At 36.1% G+C, this 26690-nt stretch overlaps 1 protein-coding gene across 1 annotated transcript in view; it reads right to left on the reverse strand.

Annotated features, from left to right (window-relative positions):
- NEK10 (NIMA related kinase 10) overlaps positions 1 to 26690 on the reverse strand; it is a 112647-nt gene that overhangs the window by 40427 nt on the left and 45530 nt on the right. The window contains exons 23-25 of the mRNA XM_075052718.1: positions 16294 to 16423; positions 15629 to 15699; positions 9344 to 9557 (exon numbers count right to left, since the gene is read on the reverse strand). Coding sequence (XP_074908819.1) covers positions 9344 to 9557; positions 15629 to 15699; positions 16294 to 16423 — 415 coding nt within the window. The remainder of the gene's footprint in view (positions 1 to 9343; positions 9558 to 15628; positions 15700 to 16293; positions 16424 to 26690) is intronic.

Genomic DNA, 26690 nt, shown 5'->3' on the forward strand with positions numbered 1-26690 from the left:
AGCTAAGAAAAAAAAAACCAAACCCATGGAATATAAATTATTTGCCTGTAACATTTAAGTGCTGATTCTTGTCTGTAGGACAGGGTTCTTTAATGAGCAGAAAATTCTGCCTCTGCTGCTGTGAATGTTTATAGCTTTTCTGGAAAGAATAGAGACCCCTGATCCCTGCTATTGCCTCTGTTTTAATGCAACATGTTTTGAAGGCAGACTGTTTTTATGATCTCTTCATATATTGTTCCAAGTCTTCTCATATTATTTCTGTTGTGCGTAAATAAATTGATGCTTCTTTTTACTCTATCTTGTCAGAGCAAAGTGCGATAAAGGAGAACAGAAGATAAATTATATAAATATATCAGATTAAATGAATGAGTATTTTTAATATTAAAGTAATTTCAGGAGACAATACATTCCTAAATACTTATATTCTTACCAAGTGTGTCAAAGACAATTTGGCTTGTATCTAAGACAACGTTCTTCCAAAGTTTTTCCCATGAAGTATTTTGACCTTACTGGGACACAGCAGAATGGATGCATTAGAAACCCTTCCTCCTTCGGAAACCTAACTGCACCCCTGAGCACTGACTATACCACTGCTTGCGCAATGGTCTGCTTCAATTACTTGCCCATCTTTTGTTCTATTCCCAAAACTATAACTTAACTTGTAAGAGATGGCTTGTCAAGCTTTTCTCTTTAAATTTGGGTGGGAAAAAATAATTTTATACTTGAGTACCGGACTGAGCTTACGTCCAAAATGCCACAATAGCAGTGACTGCAGTGTAGCACAGCATGGCAACGACTAACAATGACTCTCAAGCTCACTTAAAGAGAGCAGTCTAGTCACGGCACATGAGCATGTTTATTGTGCCCTGAACAGTCAGTGCACAATTTCTGAAGAGAACCAATTCACCTGCTCTGCATCAAAGAAAACAAAGTAAAGAGAGAGAAGGGTCAAACTGCATGGACATTTCAAACTTAAATCTCCTTTCAACATTGCCAATACTGAACCTCACACTCAGATGACTAACTGTTAACAATAACTTGTAAATCAGGTGGAGCTAAGGGAAAAAAAAGATCAAAAAGACTGCTGTTACCACTTGGTGTCAGATCTAACTGCCACATCAAGAAAGGAAACCTGTTTGAAATGTGTGAACTGAATTCTGTAGACCTCATTATAAAAATAATTGTCAGACCTGCTATATAGAAACTATTGAGAGATCAGTGAAGCGTATCCTAAAGCCTTAAAGCAGTTACATAAACTGTAAAGTTATAACCTGCCTATACATAAAATCTGGTCCATTTATATAATATCTAAACAGAGCACTACAGTATTTCATTACTAATCTGAGAGTAATAAATAAATTTACTGTGATATATTTTGTCCTACCTATACAATAGCTAATAATTTTCAAAAGTGAGATATACAGTTGTTTCTCTTTTGAGTAGGACACCTGACTGACTTAGGACAAAAGTACCCTGACTGGAGGAGGCTGGGATGTGAGTTCAATGCCATTTCTACTTAGCATTGGAGTAGGACCATAAGGATATAAAGAACATAATTTTGTGAGAAGAGCATGAAGAAAGTATTCTCCAACACCTTGAAACAACCATTTGCATAGGTCTCAGTGTCTCGGAAAGATTTCTTTCAGACAAACAGAAAGACAGATACTTATCTTTTGAAGAAATCTGTGAAACAGTGGAATATTCAAAACATCACAAACATTGAAACATTAGTTAGATTGATATATACTAATTTGAACTGTGCTCATACCTATGCTTGATTCTAGACTCCAGTATTTTACAAATCTTTCTGGAGGCTTTGTCAGTTGATCCAGTTTATTTTCACATTTTCATAATAAACCACCTTTGTTAAAACAAACTCTGCCTTCTAATATAAACACACACAGTTCTAAAGGAAATCTAAGGGGAAAAGAGTCCCTGTGCAAAAAATGTTCAAATTATGAACCAATTAAAATTTTTTTCCAAGATTAATCTTTTTTTTATGACTGAGCAAAAGCATCTGTGGAAACACTTGAAATTTGTGTCCCAGCCATAAAGAAAAACCTCCGTCTACAAACTGAGACTCTTCATCCATATCCTGTATACTTGCACCATCTCTCTCTTCACTGGTCACCATCACCACTGTAAAATCAGATATACTTTATTTTTGGAGAAATGAAACTTGAATTGGTCTTTTCGACTTCCAATAGGAATCTAATCTTTTATAAATTTAAATTAACACTGTCAAAAGAAAAAAAAAAAGGGAGGTTTAACTAATATAAAGATATTGATCTTTTGTTTAGCTCTGTTTTGCCACAGTGCTGTCCAGAAGAATTAACTTTTCTGTCTTCATGAAATATAGAGCTCTCCAGTGGCATTTGCAAACAGTGTTTAATTAATCTTCTTTATTAGAGACAAGTAATTACAGCATTATACTAGTCAATTGAATTTCTATTTCAAGGAAGAAAAAAAAAACTACTTCCACTATTAAACTATTTGTAAAAAACTAGAAGATGGCAGTAAAATGAGTAACAGCTAACATGAAATTGTCAGGGAAAAAAACATACTAAACCAACATATTTCTTTCTGTAACAAACTAACAGCTCTTGTGTATTAGGAACAAGAAGTAGATGTTATTTATAATGGTTTTAGTAATGCTTTTGACAATGTTTCTCACGACATCTTACAAGAAAGCTAGGGAAGTGTGACCTAGAAAAAATCATGATCAGTTGGCTGTATAATTGACCATAAAAATTGTACTCAACTTGGTAACTACTTTCAGTGTTTGTTAAACTGAAAATGGGTAGTGAGGACAATTTTTTCAGGATCCTTTCTGACCTTGTTCCAAAACCATTCAATGTTGTCACTGAATTACAATGATAATCTGCATAATGGGATAGATAGAACGTCTATTAAATGTGCCTAGACAGTGATACTTTCACATCATATATCATATTACAGCATATACATCATACACAGAGTTGTGTCAACGCAAGTGACAACAGGTGTCAAAGAAAGTTTTGAGAAACTGGAGAAACTAAAAGAACTGATGAAGTTTAAATAGGGAGAATGCAAAGTTCTATGAGCAGGGAGAAACAACTGTACAAATGCACAATTGGGGAAGGACTGGTCAAGACAGCAGCTCTGCAGGAAAAGATATGGAGATTTTGGTGGAACAGCAACAGAACACAACTCATCAATACCATGCTGTTATGAAAAGGTAAACATCACACTAGGATGTATAAAGAAGAGAATCATCCCTAAGAACTGTGTAATCTTTCTACTTGGTACCAGGAAAGTTCTCAGTTGGAGTAATTGAGTCCAGTTTTGAACACTACACTTAAAAAATGTGGAGAGACAGCAAAGGAGAGAAATGACAATAATCAGAGGTCTACAAAACACAACTTACAAAGTAAGACTGATGGAATTTGATTATTCAGTCCAAAGAAAAAAATTACAGAGTGAAGATAGAACATATAAGAGAAAAGAAATAACTCACATATTTCTACTGTGGGCAGGACAAAAAGAAAGCAGCTTAAGCTGCAACAAGTATATTTAGGTTAGATTTTAAGACCCCCTAACAGTAATTAAGTGTTCAACTATTGCATCTATCTGGGATCCTGCAGAGAAGTGTTCATACAGTATGTAACAGGCTTGAATGTGCTTAGTAAATGCAGTGCTCTGGGGGTATTCTGGACTTAGTGGTCTCAGAGCACTTATATAACACTTAAGAGTGGGTCCGAAAATTTCAAGTGTAATATACATCCCATATGTGCACATGCATATGTCTATCAAATATCTCCTGGAAACAAGACATACACAACACATCTACTCCGTCAAGCATACAAAACAAGACCAACATTTTCTGAAAGCATCAGACTAACTGCAGATACAGCATATAGCACAGTGTATATGTGCTATGGGTACGCCCAGGATTTCCAATTATCTTCTGACAGCACTTCAGGCATCCTCATGGTTTTCCAGATGTTATCTTCAGATGGAAAAAGAAAGACTCATTTAGACATGTGATTGCTGACTGTAAAGACACTTTCTGCATTTCTGCTGCTTCCAAACTGTTCCCTAATTCAGCATAGTTTGCCTTGGGAGAGACTTTCTATCACTTGACATTTTTATTACTGGTCGAATACCTGTCAGGAGTGACAGGTAGCTCTAACGCTTGAAGATGGACAAGATAATCTCTGACAACTCTACCAGCCTTATATTCTGTAATTCTATTAAAGTACTTTGATGCACTAACAAATTGAAGCTGAATTAAACATATTATGGGTTTGTCCTTAATAGTTTGATCATACATTTTCACAGGTAGTAACTTGACTATTTTCTACATTCAGCAACTTTTAAAAAAATTATACCTGCAAAACAGGTTTTGCATAATTTTTTTATTCTCCAAACATAAATAGTATAAATGTAAAAAGGTTACTTTCTTCTCATCACACCAGCTCTAACTTCTAACATTTAAACTTTAATTCCAGTACCTGCTACATAAATGCCAAAACAGAATGGTATCAGAACAAAATCAATGGAGTGAAAGGTGGGAGATGAAAACAATTTGTGGAATGCTAAGCTTTCATGACATTCCTGAGTCCTCACTCATTTCCAAATCAATGGGAACTGTATGCAGCACTGCATAGACAAGCACTATCACCCAAAATTTTTATAAAATTTTATTAACTTTTTAATAATAAATTTTAATAAAAATAGGAATTGAATATTACAACCTAATCAAGATTGGACTATATTGCTGCAATATTAATAACCTGTTGCATTCTATGTGTTTTAAAACTAAATGTACTCTTTGCTTCAACCAATACAAAAACAGTTGCTGCATTCATACACGGTTGTTTTAAGAAAAAAAATCTTTTATGCATTGATTGGCTGAATTGAGCAAAATACTTATACAAACACACAGAAAAAGGAAATTAACATTAATCCAATCTTTATGTCTTTTTCTGAGTTAACAAAAAAAATAGATGAATTCAAATCTAATTGCTAATTAAGCACTACTTTGTAATGCACGTGGTGATGCTTAGAAACTAACATGATTATTAGCACAACAATTGCCAACAGTGCAGAACAGAATTTGTGTATGGGGAGAAATGACTTGGTAAAAATGCAGCTAAATCATTTTGTGTTTCTTTGCCCTTCAGATAGTTGTGATCCTGTCCTCATTTATTCTAAAAACTTGAGGAAATTGATGCCTGCTTTTAATTACAAGAGTTGCCAGTAGCCTGCAGGGTGATTACAAAAGTATGGATTCTTAAACCTTGAGGTTTAATCCTTCCCCCTTTGGCCACACATCCCTGTGGATGAAGAAAAAGGTTGGGATAAATAAAATCCAATCCTGTGGATAAAGAAGAGTGGGAGCAGTAGCATGCTCTGTATTTACAGGTATTCCTACAAAATGCTTCACAATCATTTACATTAGGGTCTTTGTGATAGAAGAGACATACAAAGAAATCCCAATGTTTCTCAAGCCTTCAGATACACTATTGATGTTTCTAAACCAATCTAGAAAAGCCAGTACAATCTACTCTTAATTTTCTACAGGTGGATTATGAAGGTTTATGCCACAGATGAAGACAGGAAACTGAATCAGCCATTTCAGGTCTGGCCAGGCTCTTTAGTTCAGATGTAGTCCTGTCTGAAAACAGCTATACTGCTTCTTTCACTATTTCCAGACAATAAATAGTTGAACTGCTTCTGCAAGATGGCGCCAGGCAGGCTTCTGGATAGGCTTTAACATACCTGCCTGCAAGCAGAATAATCAGAGTATGTCTCCTAGCAGCAGCATCCTAGTCCAGAAGCACAATACCTTGATACCTGCAGATCTAGGTCTGGGAGGGCCAGTGTTGACCTGCAGCTAAAAATCTTATCTAGATGGAAGATGACTCACCTTAAGTCTATATGCCATGCTCTTCAGCATGCTGGGTTAGGGGAAGACTTGCCAGTTCAAATGTGAAAACAAAGAAATGCAGAGCATGACCTTGCTAATAAGCTTTCTTGTACATTTGAACATTAGGACAAAATACTCAGCTAATTGTGACCTAAATGGACCAGCTCAGACCAAGCACTGTTAATGACTTCTGACACCCTGTTAGCCCTGACAAACACTGGATGTGGAGCCACTCCATAGATCGCACTGCACTCAGAACCAAAAGTTGTACCTACTTTTCCATTATCTAAGCATCCTAGTCTCTCGTTACTCTGCAAAATTGGGAACTTCATTTGAATACATAGATTTGCATATATGGATTTAAAAATAAAATGTGTATTCTAGTGGCATTATTAATACAAAAAATAAGCTTAAATTCTCAAAGAACACAGTATTACAAAAAACTGCTATAGGGAAAGAATGTGATAGAATATGTGTGCCATATGCACAGATCAGAACTTCAGAAATTGAGAAAAGGAAGTTATTCTGATCAGCCAGGTAGCCTATCATGTCTGCCCATTTTTAGTATATTCTCTGAGAGTAGCAGGAGGTACAAATGGCTCACATTTTTGTATATATTTTTAGCTGACAGACTCTGACTATAAAGCTTACAGTTTTCTCTCCCACATTGAAAATATAGGACAGATCTCAATTTTCATCATTCTATATTGGTTTAGGTATATTGATATTTTACATTTAAAAATCTGGCAATGAGAAAAATGTTATTCTATTTATATGTCAAACAGTATGTGAATACACTAGCTTATCAAGGGCTTCTAAGCATTATTTCTAAGTTAAAAACACTTCAAGATACATGCAGTAAATTAAACAATAATGGATGATGCCCATGTAATCAAACACATATTTCCAAAGTAATAAAAGTGACTTATTTTCAGCTTTTTGCAAACAGCCAAAATAATGTCTAAGTTTTTCAAATCTACACACCTCAAAAAAGCAATCAAATTATTATTTGGCTACCTTCTCATCTCTTTAAAGGAAAATATTAGAAAGATACTTTCATTATTAGTTAAATCAACTACTGTTTTGAGACTCAGATTTAGCTTGGAACACAGAAAACTCAACTTTGCCACTGGTCTGTTTGGTGACCTTACACAAACTACCTTTTTCCTCTCTACCCTTTCCTACCCAGAGCATAAAAATATAATATTGACCACCTTGAAATGAAAGGTACTATGTGAGAGATAATTACTATGATTACTTGTTTGGGTCCTCTATACCCCGTGTTACATCAGCAACCTTCGACTTTCAGAACTGAACACAATAAATTTATCAAACACTTTTCATCCCTACCTCTGCTTGTGTTCTTTCATAAACAACAATTTCAATGGAAAACAAGGAAAGATAAGAATTTATGTGGGGAGCTGATAATGATTGTCTTTATTAGGATTATTTTCAAGCACGGATTTTATGCTATACTTGCCAGACAATGTACTACACATCTCCAACATCATCTACTGACCTGCCTTTCAGTTGCCTACTTAATCAGCCTCCATACTGGTCTTAAACTACTTATAAAACAGATTCCACTCTGGTTCCAAAAGATCTCTGTTGTTTAGTTCCATAAACCAGGACAGAGAGTACACTCTTTATTTCAGAAACATTCACAATATGACACAACTGGGATGAAAAAGGAGGCTATAAGTACATTTTAGTAGAGAGAAAACAAAGTATAAGAAAGCTGGCTTCAACAAAATGTTGAACTACGTGGCAGAAATACTGAATTCTCCAACACCACAGAAAAATGACAAATTACTTGGCTGTGGAATCACCAGGGCCTTTACTAAGATGAATTAGGTTGTCCGTACCTCACAGAGTTTTTATTTCAGGAACAGTTGCTTGAAATTCTTCCTAGTACTTTTAGTTAGAATATTGTCTTTTTTTCCAAAGTCAAACTTTTCAGGAATAATTATTCTCTTTATTAGAAATCCTCCAAGTTCATACAATTTTCCTATAATACTGGGAACAAAGAAACATCAGTCCTTCTGTTTCTAAGCCCTGTAGCACTCCTCTGAAATTTTGAAGGATCCTAGCCTGATTTATTCTATCTTTTTTACAGCAAGGACACCCAATTAGGTCTCCCACTTCTCATTACTGAGCCATACTCCCCTTAGCTTCTGCAGTGTTCTGGATCTGTCAGATCTTCTTGTTGTACCTGTTTCTTTTAATATACATTATAAAATATCCATTGGAGTGGAACTAGAATTACAGTATTCCTTCCTTGAGAAGATTAGCCATTAACCCCCAAAACAGAGAGGCATTTTCCTTCTCATTTTGTAGATAGGTGTTATTTTCCAAGTATTTATACAAAACAGAAGTAGTCTGACTTCAATGTAAAACTATTAGTTCTAGCCTATCTTACAAGTGTCTGGATAGGGCAATCTTCTCTCAAAGACAGCATAACTGCATTGAAATCCCAAATCAAGCAGCTTTCCATACATAGCACATTTTCTTTCAAGTTTCATCACAGTTATGCGACAAAACAACTATATCAAGATATAATGACATACAACAAGCTTCCAAATGTGTAGGGTAAGAAAATTCAAAAACCAATGGAAAATAATTGCTTATACTGTTTTAAGTTATAAATCCTACTCTATATCTTTCTTTTACCTCAGTACCTCTTACCTTTCAAATTACAGTGGTTTGTTAAGGTTTTTCTGGAAGCTTTTGGCATACTTTTTATTGAAAAAAAAAAGGTATAATACAAATAATCATCTTGGAGTGATAGGCTAAAAATCTACTGAAAGAAAATGATTAACAATTTCTACAAGTCTTACGTTTGGCCAGGAAGGTGAAGATAAAGAACATATTAAAGAAAAAAAAAAAAAACCAAACCAACATCCATGAGTTTAGGACCAGGTGTTCCTGAAAATCATTTTCCTACACAGAAGTTCTTCAGTGCAAACTACTGAGCCCTGATAAAAGATATCTAAGAGAGATACAATAGCTGAACAGACAAAAGCAGCTGTGTAAATTCTAACTTTGCTTCACAATTACCATAAAAATGATTTTCTCAGTGAGCTTTTACCACCTTGGGTTTTTTTAAAGTAAATTCTCTGAGATAATATACAAGTTTGGTTCATTATATAAAATACTGATGTCCTTCATGAAGAGTGCTTAAAACACAGCCTGAAGCAAATGAAAGAATTTTAAGAAATATTTCTGCAGAACTGCATCACACAGTAAGAAAGCATTAGTTTTACTGATAAACACCTTATCAGCATCACTGTTCTTTTTTTAGCAGTCTGTAATTAAAAACTATATTTATGTAGGTTCCATTTTCATTTTGATTTATTTTCTGCTTTGTTGTAGCTTATTTTCTCAGATATGGCAAACAATAAGAAAAAAATAAAGCCTAATATGTGTACTTACTTGTGACAAAACAGAAAGCTGATGGTGATAGGTTACTGCATTTCGATTAGCCTCCATGAAGTACCTCTGGGTTCGTCTCCTTTCCCGATCCAGTTTCTTCTCCAACATGAGATGAGAGGTAGATAAAACATCCAGGTATTTCATCATCACATCAGAGAGCAGTGAGCTGACCTCCACTATGTCTGGACGTGCCTCTGCATCAGGAGTCAAGCATCTACAAAAAGAACATTCTCTAATGAAAGTTAATTACTTCTTTCTAAAAACCTGTTTACTACCACTGCATTCCTCCACTGATATTTATCAAGTCATGCTGGCCAGCACTCTGCTCAACCCTGCGTGGGACAGTTTAACACTGGGCAGCCTCGGTGTTGACACACCACAGAGCACAGTCTCTGGCATCAGCTGGAACAATTGTCCTTGGCACCAACCCAGATAGAACTGCTATGGAGGTGTGTCCAGGTTTCGGCTGGGATAGAGTTAATTTTCTTCCTAGTAGCTGGTATAGTATTATGTTTTGGGTTCAGTATGAGAAGAATGCTGATAACACACTGATGTTTTCAGTTGTTGCTAAGGAGTGTTTAGACTAAGTCAAGGATTTTTCAGCTTCTCATGCCCAGCCAGCAAGAAGGCTGGAGGGGCACAACAAGTTGGGAGGGGATGCAGCCAGGGCAGCTGACCCAAACTGGCCAAAGGAATATTCCATACCATGTGACATCATGCCCAGTATATAAACTGGGGGGAGTGGGGCTGGAGGGGGGATCATTGCTTGGGAACTAACTGGGCATCGCTTGGCAAGTGGTGAGCAATTGCATTGTGCATCACTTGCTTTGTACATTCCAATCCTTTTATTATTATTGTCATTTTGTTATTATTATCATTATTAGTTTCTTCCTTTCTGTTCTATTACTGTTCTTATCTCAACCCATGAGTTTTACCTTTTTCCTTCCAATTCTCTCCCCCATCCCACTGGGTGTTGGGGAAGTGAGTAATCAGCTGCGTGGTGCTTAGTTGCTGGCTGGGGTTAAACCATGACAAGGGGGCTGCTGCTGTGCACTGCCAGACACACTAGGGAGTGCCTGGTACCTCCTCCTTCGGCTGGGGGAGACATTGGCCTCCCTTGTGGGGACTGTGCTCTGGTCAATATGCTGCACCACTGGACAAAGCAGCTGTGAAGGAGATGAGTGTGCTGTCAGGAGGATTTATAGGAGAATGACAAGATCTTCACAGAGAGGAGACCCCCAAACAACACAAAGAAGGAGGAAAATCTAGAGATTACCCTCAAAGGACCAGTAGACAGAGGCTCCCAGGAGGAGGTAGGCTGGAGACTTGTGAATTCTGCCAACAGAAGGAAGTATTTTCCTCCAACTACACATATACAATTAGACAACAGGTGTAGTGACCTAGGAACAGGTGAGGAAGAACAAGACCTAAGAGAGGACACATCAGAGCCAGGTGAGTCTGAATCAAGTGTTCATATCACAAATAAGCAGTAGCAACTGACAGTCAGCTGAGACCGAGGGAACAGAGGCATCCATCTACTTGATCTGATTTGATGATTGTGAAGCCTGTTGCTTGTGAGGAGCTTGGATTCAGGACATTGCAGAGATACTACCAAGACTCATCTGGCCCTTAGACTATTATGCCCTGCTGCTCATTCATATGGGCATGAATGACACTACCACGGCCAACCCCGAACATACCGAAAATGACTACAGAGAACTGGGGTCAATTGTGAAGGGCAGGAGGCTGAGGTAGTGTTCTCCTCAACTGTTCCAGTGAGGGGGGAAAGGCTCAAGCAGGATGCAACCTACCCTCCAAGACCTGGCTGCGTGTAGTCAAGAGCTTATGGGTAAGGATCAAAGGAAGAGACCAACATGGGTGACACTGTGGCAGATGCATGCTATAAACCACCCAAAACCAAAGAGGAAGTCAATGAAGACTTTGTTGGACAGATGAAGGAAGCTTCATGGTTGCAGCCACTCATACTCATTGGGGCCTATTAACCACTCTGATATCTGCTGATAGGGTAATATGGCTGAGTGCAGCAATCAGGAGATTTCTGGAATCTGTTAATGACAATTTCTTGATGCAGCTGATTCGGAAGCTAAGTAGCAAAGGCACTCTGTTAGACCTGTTGCTTACAAACAAGGAAGAACCAGACAGGGATGCAAAGATCAAGGGCAGCCTCAGCTACAGCAACCATCAAACTGTGGAGTTCAAAATCCTGAGAGAAGTGAGAAAGAGTGTATGATTACAACACAGGACTTCAGGAGAGCAGAAGTCAGCCTGTTCAGCGATATTCCTGGTAGAACCTCATGGAAGACTGCTCTAGAAGGTAAAGGAAAAGCTTGGAAGAGCTAGCTAATCTTCAGGGACACCTCAAAGCACAAGAACAGCCCATTCCTGCATGTAGGAAGCAGGGGTGGGCTATACAGGAAGACTATACAGATATTGCCCAAAGGGTGGAGTTAGGAAAGCCAAAGCTCACCTGGAGTTGAAACGAGCAATGAACGTGAAAGGCAGAAGAAAGGCCTTCTACAAGTACATTGACAACAGAAGAAAGGCTAAGGAAAACGTGGACCCACTGTGCAACCTAGTGACAAAGGACATGGAAAAGGCCGGGGCACTCAATCCCTTTTTTGCTTCCATTTCCATTGGGAAACTTTAGCCTTAAGTGGTCCAGATTTCTGAGCCTACCTGTGGAATCCATGAGCATGAAGCATTACCACACAGTAGAAAAATATAGTGAGAAAGCATTTAATCCAATTGGACATGCACAAGCCCATGGGACCAGATGAGATGAGCCTGAGGGTGCTGATGTAACTGGTCAATGCTACTATCCATTACATGTGAAAGGATCAGAGGGAGGCTCCTGTAGCCTGGATAAAGTTGAATATCACACACATATCCAAGAATAGCAAGAGGGAAGATCCAGGAAGCTACTAGCCAGTCAGCTTCACCTCAGTCCCTGGGAAAATAATAGAGCAAATTCCCCTGGAAGTAATTTCCAAGCACACAAAGGACAAGAAGGCAACTGGGAACAGCCAGAATGGGTTTACCAAACAGTAGTCATACCTGACTAGCCTGACTGCTCTCTATGATGACATTACTGGCTCTGTGGACAAGGGGAGAGCAGTATATGCTGTGGGTAGCTTTATTTTAGCAAGGCCTTTGCCACAATATCCCACAGTATCCACAGGATTATAAGGCAGGTAGATAATTGGCTGAACTTCCTGGCTTAAAGATATCTCAGCAGCAGTACAAAGTCCAGCTGGTGGCTGGAAGTAGCATCCTCCAGGGATTGATCAGTACTGTTTAACATCTTTATTAATGACCTAGATGATGGGATGGAGTGCATTCTCAAAAGGTTTGTGAACATCAAATTGCAGGGATCAGTTGATACATGGGGCAGGGCTGCTGTCAGAGGGACCTGGGCCACCTATACAGAGATCTGATTGCTGTCTACATAATGGGAGGGTATAGAAAAGATAGAGCCAGACCCTTCTCAGAGGTGCACAGAGATAGAGCAAGAGGCAATAAACACAAGTTAGACCACAGGGAAGTCTGATTACATATAAGGATTACTACTACTATTACTTTTAATCACAAAGACAGACAAGCACTGAAGAGGGCCCAGAGAAGTTGTGGGATCTCCATCCTTCAAGATATTCAGAACTCAGTTAGACAAGACCCTGAGCAGTGAGCGAGCAGATCTAATTGTATCTGCTTTGGGCAGATGGACCTGATGACCTCCAGGGGTCCCTTCCAACCTAAATTATTTTACAGTTCTATGCTTCTTGTTTCAGGCACCCTAGGTAGCTGTTTAGTAACAGTAATAATATACTAGTAGGTCTTTTTAGATCCCCAGAATATTTTGTATGTAGTGTAGGACATGAAGGCTGATAGGGACAGTTCTGCATAAACTGTCTTAAATCTGTTAACTCCAGTGAACCCGATAATTTACTGTGATTTCCCTGCAAAGTACTATTGACCAGCTAGCATACAGTTACACTTAACCCAACACCCTTCTTTAAAGAAAGTGTCACAGAATGATTTTATTATTTCTAAACCAGTACTTTCTAAATAAATAAAACTGCCATGTAAAGTTGCAGTTTTGAAAATGTTCTACAGTATTGAACTTCTTGATTTTAATCTTTTTTGTTTAAATTTGCTCAAATCTGTTGATTCATCTCATTAATTTTCATAAATTTGTTAATCTCTTTTACTTAAAATTTTATATTTCCTTTAAAGAGATGCAAGTTTTTCACTCTAAAGAAATGTTTCATTTGACTTTTTCTTTTTAATTTTTTATTTTAATCCACTGAAATTTGTCAAAATGTTCAACAACAATGTGAGCTATAAAAGATTTCTGATAAATCCTTAATCCATTTCTCATGCATCTAAAAATAAATTATTTATCTATGACTAAACACTGAGTAGATTGATGTTCAACTCTGAAAGACTTTGATGGTTATGATTCCAGAACTTTCTTTAGTAGCTTAATCCAATAAAACTGTATTTTAGTAATAACAATAATGAAGAATAATAATGATAACACTAAATGCAAATCTACTGTTGCAACATGAAGTTTTCTATGTTTTTTCTAATCATTATCAATAATTTTTTTTTTTTATTTATAACGTTCATCTTTGAGTATGTGTTGTGCTTCAGTTATTTGGAAAGAACTTGTTCATTTCTGTTAATGTTTCCTCATCTATAAGTAAAATCTCTTTATTACTGCTTTTCTTTAACATTCTTTATTCTTTCTAAGTATCTCACAAAGCATAAGCCAAAACCCAAACATAATATTTAATTTAAGGATTAACCCATAATAAGAGAATCACCATTTAAAAAAAAAAATTATGCTTCCCACTCCTATTAAATAAGTGGAAAAATTCTTACATTATAGGAACACTTAATTTTATTATTTTTATACAAATACATATTTAATCATCTATTTAAACCAGTTAGCCTCCATAGCAGCCAGTCTCATGATGATATGGGACTTTCAGTGAATCTGTATTTTCAGTTTTCAGTGAACAGCCACAATATCTACAATCATAAATAACTCAATAGCTGGCCTTGGAAAAACCCTCAAAAACTTCCTATTACAGAGTTTCTCATTATTATCAGGAATGAAAAGAAGGAAAAGACAGAGGGCCAGATACTCACATAACTTTGTCAGTGACTTAAATAAAGATGTGTTTAAAATTTGTAAGAGAATGCAATACATATCAATACTGGTATTATGTGACTGGAAGATATTTTCTGGATGCATTTGAGATTACTATATTATTCTTAAATAGCAAGCAATGAATTAATAAAGCCAGTTATTCTAACTAACTACAGATATCTGTAAGTATTTAAAATATTAAAATTCATTTCAGGACCTCTTAAACATAAATGCTAGTTCTATTGGCTCCCCTCCATTGTTGTCCTTCATCCTCAAGGTCTTTAACTGAAACCTTTTTGTACAATAAAACATAGTATAACTATGTTACAGTCTTTGTACAGTAAAGTGCTTTTTAGAGATGGAATTCAACATCTGAGTGAGAAAGAAAAAGCATTTTTGTGCTAAGTGGAATTTTTCTAAAATGGAAAAATCCAGAGAGCTAAATCTCATAGAAGTGCACCAATTCATTCTCTATATGAATATATTCTCTATATACACATCACATTATCATCAGGAAAATGTAACCATAGTTAAGAGAAATACGGGATGAGTGAGTGGAACAAATACAGGCTCATCTTTTCCTCCATTACTGCATTATCTGTGCTTTGTTATCCCTGCTATCCTGCTAACAGGATTACAAGGTAGTGGGAAACATATTTCTATCAGTCAAATAAACACACAAAACTATGAATGTGATCATACAGTGATCTATAAATAACATATTGCAACACGGTTACTTCCTTGACCATAAACTGCACTTGAAAATGACTCAAAATGCTGTATTTTCATGGGGGAAAAATTGATGCGCAGGGAATTAACTACAGCACTGGTATTGTTAAACTTTAGTACTGCATATAAAGTCTACACTGGCTAGGTAAATGTGCTGACTATACTGACATAAGTTTTCCAGTTGCGTGTATGCAACTATATTGCATATGTTATTAGCAGGGTAAGGAGATACCCCTGTTTTTCTTTAAATCAGAATATATTTCATATTCAGAGACAAATACTAGTAGTTGCTAAAGTCAGCAAACTGTCACCACTGCTGGAAACATACAAAACAAAAGATCTTTTCAGCAGGATGTTGAAATAAAACTAGATCAAGTAATTACCTCTTAATGATAAATGACAGTTTTTCAGAGTACAGTCCTTCTGGCACAGGTTCATACACAGCCCCTACTATCTGCAAAATAACAGGTAATTGAAGAAAAATATTCCGTTATTTATTTGAAGATCCCATATGATAAGTACTGTTCCTTGAAACAACCTGATGGGCATTACATCATCAGCTCTAACTTGCAAAACAACTTAGAACACATCTTCTAACACAGGATGTAACTTCTAATCAGGTATCTACATTAATGTACGTGCTCACTGTAGATCAAAGGGCTACAATATCTGAATAAGGGAAACATTAAAAAAAAAAAACCACATTGATTTATTTTTATTTATGATCACATCCTAAGGTGTAATACACAATGCTATAGAAAATCCAGTATTATAGTACATCAAGAAATTTTATCTATCTAAAGCTCCTATCACCAAATGCAATGATAAAAATATGCTAGTCTGAGAGGTAATAATATACTAACATTTACAAGTAATTTTTGCAGTTAGAATGGCAAGATAGCAATTCATACAATGATAAACACTTGTGCTCATTCACACATCAGACCAGAGAGCAGTTTATGGTTCTATAACCTTAAACATAAATTCTTACGTGTCTAGTGAACACATGTAGAAATAATTGGTAGGTTGATCTGGCAAATCCAAATACCTTAGTTGCCAAGGAGAGCATATTGGTGCTGTAAAACGGTGGGTTCAGAGTTGCCATCTGATAAAGAATGCATCCTGCAGCCCAGACATCAGCCTTCTCTCCATACGGCTCACTCTTTACAACTTCAGGGCTATGTAAAAAGCAATGCAACCCACAAGTGCTTAATTAATTCACCTAGAAGTAGGCTTATTTTTTTTTAAAACACCCAATATTTAGGTAGTCACTACAACATACTTTGAGAGCATATACAATCATGTTCAAAAGGTTGCATTTATTTCCTTTATCAGCCAAATTCTTTAAGTGGAAGTATAATTAATAGCTTTTCCACTTCTACTGCAGTACTTCTCACAACACTAGTGGTTTCTATTTTGTTCACTTGTCCTTTCCACTCATTTCATGTTATAATGTCTTTGGACTTAATGGATACAAATGAACTACAGCATTCAGAACTTGTTTACAATGATGGCATTTCAATAAAATGGACTAGAGAACAGATATATATATCATATCCTCTTGTAATTCAGATATCAGAAAGATTTGAATAGGATTCCTGTATTTAGAATGCTAACGGATATGATTTTGCTATTAATGTGAGTAAATAAACTTTACTCATTATATCATTTTCATCCTCTTAAAACTAATGCATTCCCTGTGAGGGTGCCATGTGGACACTCAACAGCCAGCTGAAAGACAATTAAAAAAAAAATCCATTGTAAAGATCCATTTAAAGCAAAAGGAAGAAGGCACTAATTTCAGTTTTGACTCGGTACAAAGCAGACTCCAATTCCTTCTCTTAATTTCCTCAGCACTTTTCATAAGCCTGAATGATAATAATTTATATTAGTAGGGATATTCTGATGCTGGAGTTCAAGTCTTAGCAGTAAGTAAAGGTCATATCACATAATGTGGGCTTTTTTCACTTAGCATCTTCTCTCTGTAATTATTCAGAGATATAAAAAATACTTGACTCCTTTTATGCGTAAAATCAACTTGAAAACCTACTTGTTTTCCTTTCAGCTTAGAATTTGGAACTACTGTATCAACTTCATGATTATACTACTGGTATATTTGGTAAAGTGCCTTATTTTGGAGCTGAGAGGTACTGTGTAAACTCAATTAATGATGCAGTCTGTATATTGCTAGATGGTGTGCTGCTGATATGTACAAAGTGCAGAAAACAGATTTTTAAAATACATGAGATGAGGTCCCTTAGATAATTTCTCTACAGCATAATAGTTTAAGTGATCTTAACAGAACAAAGTCAGAACAGAGGTCAGTCACAGTATGGGGAAGTGAGAGAGACTGACAGGTCACACATTTCTGATAAAATTGATCAAGCAAGATACAGATTCCTGGGTGAAACCTAATTAGCAGTTTTCCTTGAATTTTACTCCTGCTATTATACAACCACAGAGGGGAATACAGGATGTTGAACATGGTGTTAGAACAGAATATCATTTCTGTAATCAGACTGTCTTTATTCCTGGCTGTGACACTAACTCATTAGAGGACTCTGAGGAAATTTCATTTTTATGTATTAAGTGTGTCTGTTAGAGCAAACATTGGTATTGCAACTTATCGTATAGATGGTGAGCTCAGTAAGGCAAAGCCCCTGTCTTAGTAAAGTTCCAAGCATGCTCCTACTCAGAAAAATGAATCTGACTTGAATTTTTCATTCTAGTGGTAATTTTAATGTATAAAGAGACAGTTGTAAATTATTAAAATAAGATTAATAAATTTTAATAAATTATTATTAAAATAAATATTAAAATCCCAAACTGAGATTATTCAGGCCATATCTATGTAACTATGCAAAAAGTCACACAGCAGTCACAGAAAGAACAAGCTGAATATAAATCGAGAGAGAAACAGAAGGAACCATGACCTGACCTGCAGAATCTTGTATTCGTGAACAGCAGGAAAGAACCTAGCCTGGTGTCCAGAGCAAACAGCAGTCCATTGGACTGGTGACCAGGAAAAAAATGTGTGTGTTACTACTACAATTTGGAAAACATGGAAAGAATACAGTGCTGACAGAGTTGTAGTTTTAGCATGGTTTGACACAAATGCATAATAGCTCAAGTTAATGAAATCATTTGGTCTGCTTATTCATGCAGAAAGACTTCTTGTTCTAAATGCATACCTAATCCCTTTTCTTTTTTTTTTTTTTTAAATCAAGAGGAGGACTTGCAGCTGAGTACTACTTGATTTTTTCTTCCAGAACAAATGTCTTTAGTCAGAAGTCTCTGATATTTAGAGCATTAGGATGACCAATACCTTAAATAAATACTGTCTCATGCTTAAGAAGTACTTTAAATTTCTGAAGTAGTATTTAGCTAAGGTGACCATGAAGGTTTTCCAGAGAATACAAAATGCCACTCTTATATGATGCTCTGCTTTCATGGCTAAGTAATTCTGTAATTTAGATTTTTAAATAGAATTTTCAAATATTATCTATTTACTTTTAAGAGATGCAGTGAAATCCCTCACCATGTTCTACAGGCTTGCCTCACCATCTGCTGGTTAGAAATGTGGGTGGCTACAGTACTTGTTGACTAGCAAAACAGTTCTGCAGTTCTGCATCTTTTGGATCTGCGCTGTTGAGGGATGCCAAGCAGAGAAAGTACCCAGTTCTGTTCCTCTACACCACTACCCACAAAGAGGAGCATGGTGGGAGTACATAAGGTTTGTCTAATCCAGTTGACAACTGTGTATAAACTGTCACTGTCTGGTCAAGACCAGAAAGAATGAGTAGAACCAGACTCTGAATTTTATTCCATAAAACCCCTACAAAATCGGTCTTAGCCACAAACACTGAAAATTAATTTAAGGGTGTAGCATTGGTATGACATTTTTTGGGTTTCTTTGTAAAGGCAGGATTCTTCCTTTAATTTTTAGGTTGGCTGAAATAGGACAGTGGCACTAATTAAATTTTTAGCAAACAGATGTCCACATTATAAAATGCATTCAGTGTCAAAATAAAATACATAAAGGGAGAAACTCTAAGAGCTGATAAAGAATTTCATTTCCATTGCTCCAAGGGTTGATTGTACTGCTGCATATCCACAGGCTTGGATATTAAAAGAGGCAGCAGATAGTTTTATAATTGGTCATTTAGTTCTTGCAGCTAACATATTCAAGATAATCACTACAGTTTTACTCTAGGTTTACAAATCACTGCTCATTTCCAAATTACATATTCAAGCTGGAAAAGCTTACTTCAGCAGCATTATGCTAACTATAGGAGAGTCCTTCACAAAACGAATGTCCATAGCAAAAGCAAGACTAAATTCTTCTAAATGAAAGACACAGAAATATATCCACAGAATTCTCAGCATCCTTGAACAGACAGTTTTATAACTGTTCCTCAGAAAGTTCACTCTTGCTCAACATATCAGCATTGCTTTTATATTTAATAACAGTCTTCTATGCCAACAGCCTTAAAATTACTCTTGAATTAGATTAAGCCATTGCTTAGTCCAAAGAGTTATCTGGTTTTGCTTCTGAACTACTTTTGCAAAATTAAGCAGCTATTTTAAATACAGAAGATAGCTTTCCATACTACCCCACATTTTTAATTAGGATTTAAAAAAAGAAAATAAAATCTTGTCAATATTTGTGCTACGTGTAAAACACCAAACACACTTCACCAAATCATCTCTACGTGGCCTTGGAGATATTTTTGCAATTGAGCTTTCATTTATAATTTTGCTCACCAATGTTATTTTGTCATGGTTTTTGTTTAAGAAGACTTTTAACCGAGATTTACAAACAGACTGTGCCACTCTGAACCTGCTACATTAGTACTATCACATACCTATATGAAAGATGACTATCCTTACTGGATTAGCTCATGTTCACATTAGTTATTAGTGGATAGAAATTCCAAAATGAAGGAAGAAGTCCTGAATTTGGAGAGGGAGGAAAGGAGGAGCTGAGGGAATGATGTTTTCAAAACAGCATTAATTTTCTAGAGCTTCTAAAGCGTCTAAGAACTGTTGTCAATACTATCAGGCTGCCTTTACATGGGACGCATTCAGTAAAGATTTCCCAAGCTGCACAGAACTTCAGTTAGCCACTCATCAGTTGTCTTGGTACAGTGTTCACTGGTTAATCCAAGTGCTTCTGACAGGTGTAAGAACAAGCTGGTATATGTCATCCTACAGTATGAGGAGTATTTTCAAATGAGACATGACTTCAACTAAACAGTTATGGACTAAGTAAAATAAGAGTGATTCTTCAAGACTAACTCCTAGAAGAGGTGATGGCTGGAATGGCAGAGTAAATAAATAAGAAGCATACACCACTGCAGAAGATTTTAACAATGGCAGAGTTATTGCTTTTAGTCTTTATCATTCCTCCAATTAATTATTTAAAGTTTGACAGAGATTCCTGCAGTTGGTGGTGGTTATACAAACACTCATGCCTAGAAACCATACCTAGTTCAGGAAGCAACCCAAGCTGAAAATGGTTGGGAGGCTAGCAAAGTATCAAATATGCTTATCCCATTCTTCCTTCGCTGTGGATATTGACTTATTGCCACTGTTGGAGATAGGACAGTAGGAGGGATGGTAGACAAGTTTGCCATATACTGATATACCTTTTTTTTTTTTTTTTTTTGGTCCCAAATACTAAAAGAATCTCTGCAGCTTCTATTAGCTTCAGATATTCCAATATCTTTGTTAAGATACCTATAAAATAATACTTTCTTGCAATGGATAGCCTTTTTTAGAGTTGCTGGCAGAACTCATCAAAGCAAAGTAGAGGAAGGGATTTACACAATCTTTGCACCTATAACTGCCACAATTCACTATGAAAATGAGACTGCCATTCTCTGGCCCAGGCTAACCAGGGATTTTTCCAGTAGTGTCTTGAAAACCTTCAGAGGTGGAAGACTATACAACCTCTCTGGGCAGCCTGTTCTACATTTGACTGTTATAATGGTGAAAAAAAATTTGTCTTATATCAAGTTAGAATCTATCCTGTTTCCATGAATGTCTATTTTCTCAGAAAAGGGCCAAGACCACCAATTTCAGTCCAAAGAATGAGAAAAATCAAGGGTATGTTTGTGTTTGAGCACCACTAAACTACTGCAGGATAATTTGTGAGGCCAGTGCAAAACACCACAGATCTACTCTATAATCAGTTCTCTGAATCACAGAAAGAGGGGAAAAAAAAGACAGGGAAAAAAAAGAAGCTGCTCATCATCAGCACCATCCCAAAGGAGAAAAAAAAGAAAAATAGAAAAGCAGTTGCCCCTTGTCACAATTTTTCTCTGGATAGTTTGCTGTAAGCTACAGATATGCATTCAGTATTATAGCTTCATAATTACCACTAAAAGCAATGAAAGAAGAAACAAGAGCCACAAAACTGACAGTTTGAATAAAGAGCTTCATGAACACTGCTGAAAGCTATTTGAATTTCTCACCTACAAGAAGAATTCAGCACAAGCCTTTTGGGGATATCCTGTTTATCCCTTGAGTGATGAAGCTGGAACAGGATTTTCAATCACTAGTTAAAAATTTTGCCTTCACAGTTTTCTATTTTGAAATGTATTGCCAAGTAATTCTATAATAATTTATTACATTGTCTTCTAACTTGTATACATTTTTCTCATTACAAATTATGTTAAATCTTTTTGTAAAATATTATATATATAAAATTTCTTCTTCGCAAAAGACACCTTTTCAGACATCCTAAACCTCTGCTGATGCCTATAGAAAAATTCATCATTTCCACCATTTTTTAAATGTATGGGGGTAGGGAAGAAATTTACTACCTTCAGGTTGCAGTTTTATGGTGTAATAAATCCTCTTGCCACCAAGTGGGGAACATAATTTTTAAATGGGTGAAGTCAGCCAAGAGAGGTAACTTTCATGTGTATAATTGCTCTCTCATCAGTGTAATCTCAACAGTTTCATTTTCTAGTCCAAGCACTGCCTGTCTCTGCCCAGAAAGCTCTGCTACATTCATATAATTTAGTCTATAAGAGGCAAAACCAATCTGAGGTCAGTGACAGGCCATTAATAACTGTAGGATACAGCAGACTATGATAATACCTCCCTCACGTTTTTACTAAAATCTTAAAACAAAAAAAAAAAAAGCCTGGTTTGATGTGGAAGGACAGTTTTCACTGCAAATAGCAGTAAAGTTGGTAGTCTGTCTCAATCTGAAATGTCAATGAGCACTGAGAAATGTGTAAAAACAAGATCCCAGTAATAAACCAGAGTAGCTCTCAGCTACAATGCTGTTGATCAACAATGGAGAGAAAACACTAACTTACTGCCTTCTTTCAGCACATATTTGGTGTCTCTCTGTCTAAAATAGAAGCAGATGTTTTATACCCCACCCTTTGGGTTTTTTTATTTTACAGTTTTGAAAATAAAGATACAGACATCCAGTTAACATTCAACAACTGATTTGTATTTCTTTCAATTTACAACCTTTAGGCTTTTATGTGTGCTAACATTACACATTATTGCTTAGAGATGCCAAATATATCAACTTTGAAAAATAATTTATGGCCTCTAGCAGTGTAATAAGACAGTGTTCGAGAACACATGAAAAACTGTCAGCAATTCACTTCTAATTCACCCATGTCATATATTAATACAAACCAAATCACATTTTTTAAAAAGTTTACTCTAGTTCTTTACACCTATTGCTTTGTTAAACAAAAACAAACAAACAAAAATCTTCTTCATACCTAAATCATTAAATATTCAAGGCAGAAGCATGTTCAAAGCACAAGGTCCTCTTCCTAATGCCCACGTGCAAAGAGTCACTCATCCCTACTTTTTTTCCAGCAAAACGTGGAGCACATATGAAACTGTGAAGGCCAAAACAGCCTCACATGTGGTAAGTTGTTTAGGCTGTTTCAAATATACAATTTGAAAAATACTGTAAGCCAAGATGTTGGTTTGCTCCTGCTGCTCCCAGTCACTTTTTACCACCACTCTCTGCTCTGCTGTGCCAGCACAAGTACCTCTACAGCAGCATTATGTGTCAGACCAAAAACCTGATGCACCTGAAAAATAATCTAAATTATTTTTCAGCCAGGTCAGTTCTCTAATCTAGTTCATTATCATATGTTTATGCAAATGCTTGCATTGGCCCAGGAGTGGTATGTCTGGTTTGGGGGGGGTGGTTTCCACTGTTGGGTTTTTTTTCCTTGAATCGTTTCATCAACACAGATTATATCACTACAAACAACTGGTACTGGCAAAAATTTGGGAGGCTTTTTCTAGGGAAGACAGATAGTAAATATAAGTGTCAAGAGGCCAGCTTTATAAATATAAAAGCAGCTTCCACTGAAACACAACTTTCAGTTTTACTCTTAGTTCATAACGCTCAACAGAAACTTTTTTTTTACCTTTGCTAAGTAAGAAAAATTTAGTCAATCAAAAAATAACTAAACCAAGAAAATGTATAAAAAGCTTCAGCATATTTCTTCTCAGTTCCTCCTTCTGAGCATAAAGCCTATATAAAAAGCTGCTGAAAAGAGCAGAAGAATTTTATTGTGAGGACTTCTGTGCTCATACTCAGAAGTAGAAGACCAGCAAGGTACATTCAACTACTATGTGTTCTCCCATCTTTGAACTCTGTACTTTTTCTGCAAGAGCATACATCTCTGGCAGTTAGAATATTCATGTATTTATCTAACAGACTTCTGTTTTTGTGGCAACTTTATATTTTCACTGCTTTTACACATAAGAACCTTTAGCACTAGTGAAAACAACTTCTTTCTGAATCTCATTGCATAAGTGTCTTTTTTAAAAGTATCTTTAAAACTGAAGGATACGTTTCACTGATGTTCTCCGAGTATGCTGCCCAACAGACATCCATATCTAAATGTTCTCATGTTTGAATACATGGAAAAGAACATGCTCCAAAAATTCCCAGACATGGCAATTGCATACTTGCTGGGACACCACTGGGCAATTTCAAAGTCTTCTGCTTAAGTATCAATGGCAGCAGGTAGAACAAAAAAGCTGCCAAGAATTCTCATAACGTATAGGGTCATATGTACTTGAAAGCATGGCAGACATCAACATGACAACTATGTTCAAATATAGTTATGCCAGAAACAGTGTTGCTAGATGGATAAACCAATCTATGCTTAATTTGACAATATGGAACAATGAATTAAACTAAAAAAAGCATGACAGTATCTGTCCTATCCTATCTAAACTGAACTACTCTACAAGTATGAACATTCTCACTGATCTTTACATATGTGTGTGTGTGTACATGTCTATGTGTGTCCATATATATATATGTGTGTATACATATGTACACAGTACTACTCAAAGATACATTTTGGGCCTCCAGAATTTTCCAGCCAGAATGGTATTCTGTGAATATTTCATTTCAGAAATAAAGCAATTCATGGGTGCTTACAGTCCACACTACTATTGACTAAGGCTGGCAACAAAAATTGGGAGAACTCTCGACATAATGCAAGTGCCAAGGTTATCAATATTTAAGTATCCTTTACAAGCAGACCACAAATATTGGAGTTTCATGGGTTTTTATGCGCATTTAATGCAAACTGAAGGGTTTCTATAAACTTTTTAAAAGTTAAGGATCTACTTGTAATGCTTTTTCCCCCCATCAGGATACATTGTGTAGGCATATTGGGAAAATACCACACAATTCAGTTTGAATTTGGCCTTCTTGTCTTTATGCTGTATCTGTTGATCTGGAAAAAAAACTTGCTGGGAGTCAGTGTGTAAAACTACTACATGTTTCTAGGCCTTCACTTTTTAAAAAACTTGTTTCAAGGACAATTTAAAAATCCTTGCAGGCTCTATTAGAAAAGGTGTTGTTTATAGCAAGCTGCTTCTTCCCTTAGTTGTCTTACTATTACTGAAGAATGTCATGAAGTATCACCTTTCATACTGTAATGAAAATACAGTTATCTAATCAAGCTCAAAATGTGCATAGCTGTTTCAACTTTTTTATGTATCTAAATTTTCAAGATTATCATATGCATCTCTGAGTAAATTATAAGGACAAATCACAGTAGCGTTATATGTAGTTTAGTGTTCCACTATTACATACAGAGACCCTGGGAGGCTTTAAACAGAAAAACACATTGAAGTTCTAATTTACACTTATTATTCCTTCAGACACATCGTGGAACGAAGTCTAAAACAACAAGAGGAAGCCAGATTCTGAAACTTACAAAATAAAATTTCCCTCCAATGTGATATTTCATTTATATTATTAAAGGCAAGCATCACTGCATGGTCCACACGTCTGATGTTCTTATTCATACAAAAATATCTAGCAGATTGCCAAGCTGACAGTTTTAACAGAAACGCTGTAGATAAATTGTATCTGTAAGTTATGGCAAAGTGCTATCCGTATACATAAAAACTGAAACATTCATATTCTAAAAGGTACTCATAACAGGCATCTGACAGATACTTCTAATAATTGATTCCTTCCAACCAGAGGTCTTTTCCAGTGAATATAACTGCAATTTCCTATAAAATGCTTTGAGGAATTAGCCTTGAGTCTGTAACTATACAAACAGCTTGAGAAAATAAAGTTTTTTCCTTTTATCTATGGAACAGAAATCTGAACACTTAAAAAATGGTACAGGATTTTGCTTATTGAGCTATGTGCCTTTCAGAATGAACTTAATTCAGTGCCTTTGTCCAACTAACCCAGCTTATCAAGAAATTGCATGAATATTCAAAATTGAAAGGGAGACATGGAAAGATAAGTATCTGCAGGAAGATGACCACAAGCAGTACCAAATCCAATTCTACAACAACTCTAAACCAAAGCTATATCTTTAATAACTGATTTCATGTAAGGTGTTAATTTCACCTAAATTTAAACTCCTATAAATCAGATTTATTCTAAGGTAGTGCTCCAGATCCCTCTGTAGCAAATGGAGAGAGAAAGGCACATCAAGTGGTTGATTCATCTAATCCTAAAATAGCTGTTTAAGATAGATGGGATGAAATTCATTATTGAAGTGTCTATTTTTTCTGTTACTTTCAGTAACCATCTAGGTTCTTGAATTGAATAAGATGTCTAGTTTTTTAATGACTATATATAAGCAAGATGAATCCCAGCCACACAGAGACTAGTTTCTGACAGTAATGTTTCTCACAGTAAGGTATGAATCAGATGACTTTGCAAGTATTTGGATTTGCTGGAACCTAATATACAAGATAATTAACTAATAACTACTTGTCTGTCTAGCAATCACATTCAGTATGGACTAAATGTCAAAAAACAAAAAAGCAGACAGGTGAAGATTTTACCTGAATAAGATGGTAACTTCATTGTCTTCTTTTATATAGGATTTAAAATTCCCAAATCTAAATAAAGTCTGTTGATCCAGATGGCTGCAAAAACCCTCACGAAAGTCAGTAGAT

Source organism: Buteo buteo, chromosome 2, assembly GCF_964188355.1.
Source record: "Buteo buteo chromosome 2, bButBut1.hap1.1, whole genome shotgun sequence".
NCBI classification, from domain to species: domain Eukaryota; kingdom Metazoa; phylum Chordata; class Aves; order Accipitriformes; family Accipitridae; genus Buteo; species Buteo buteo.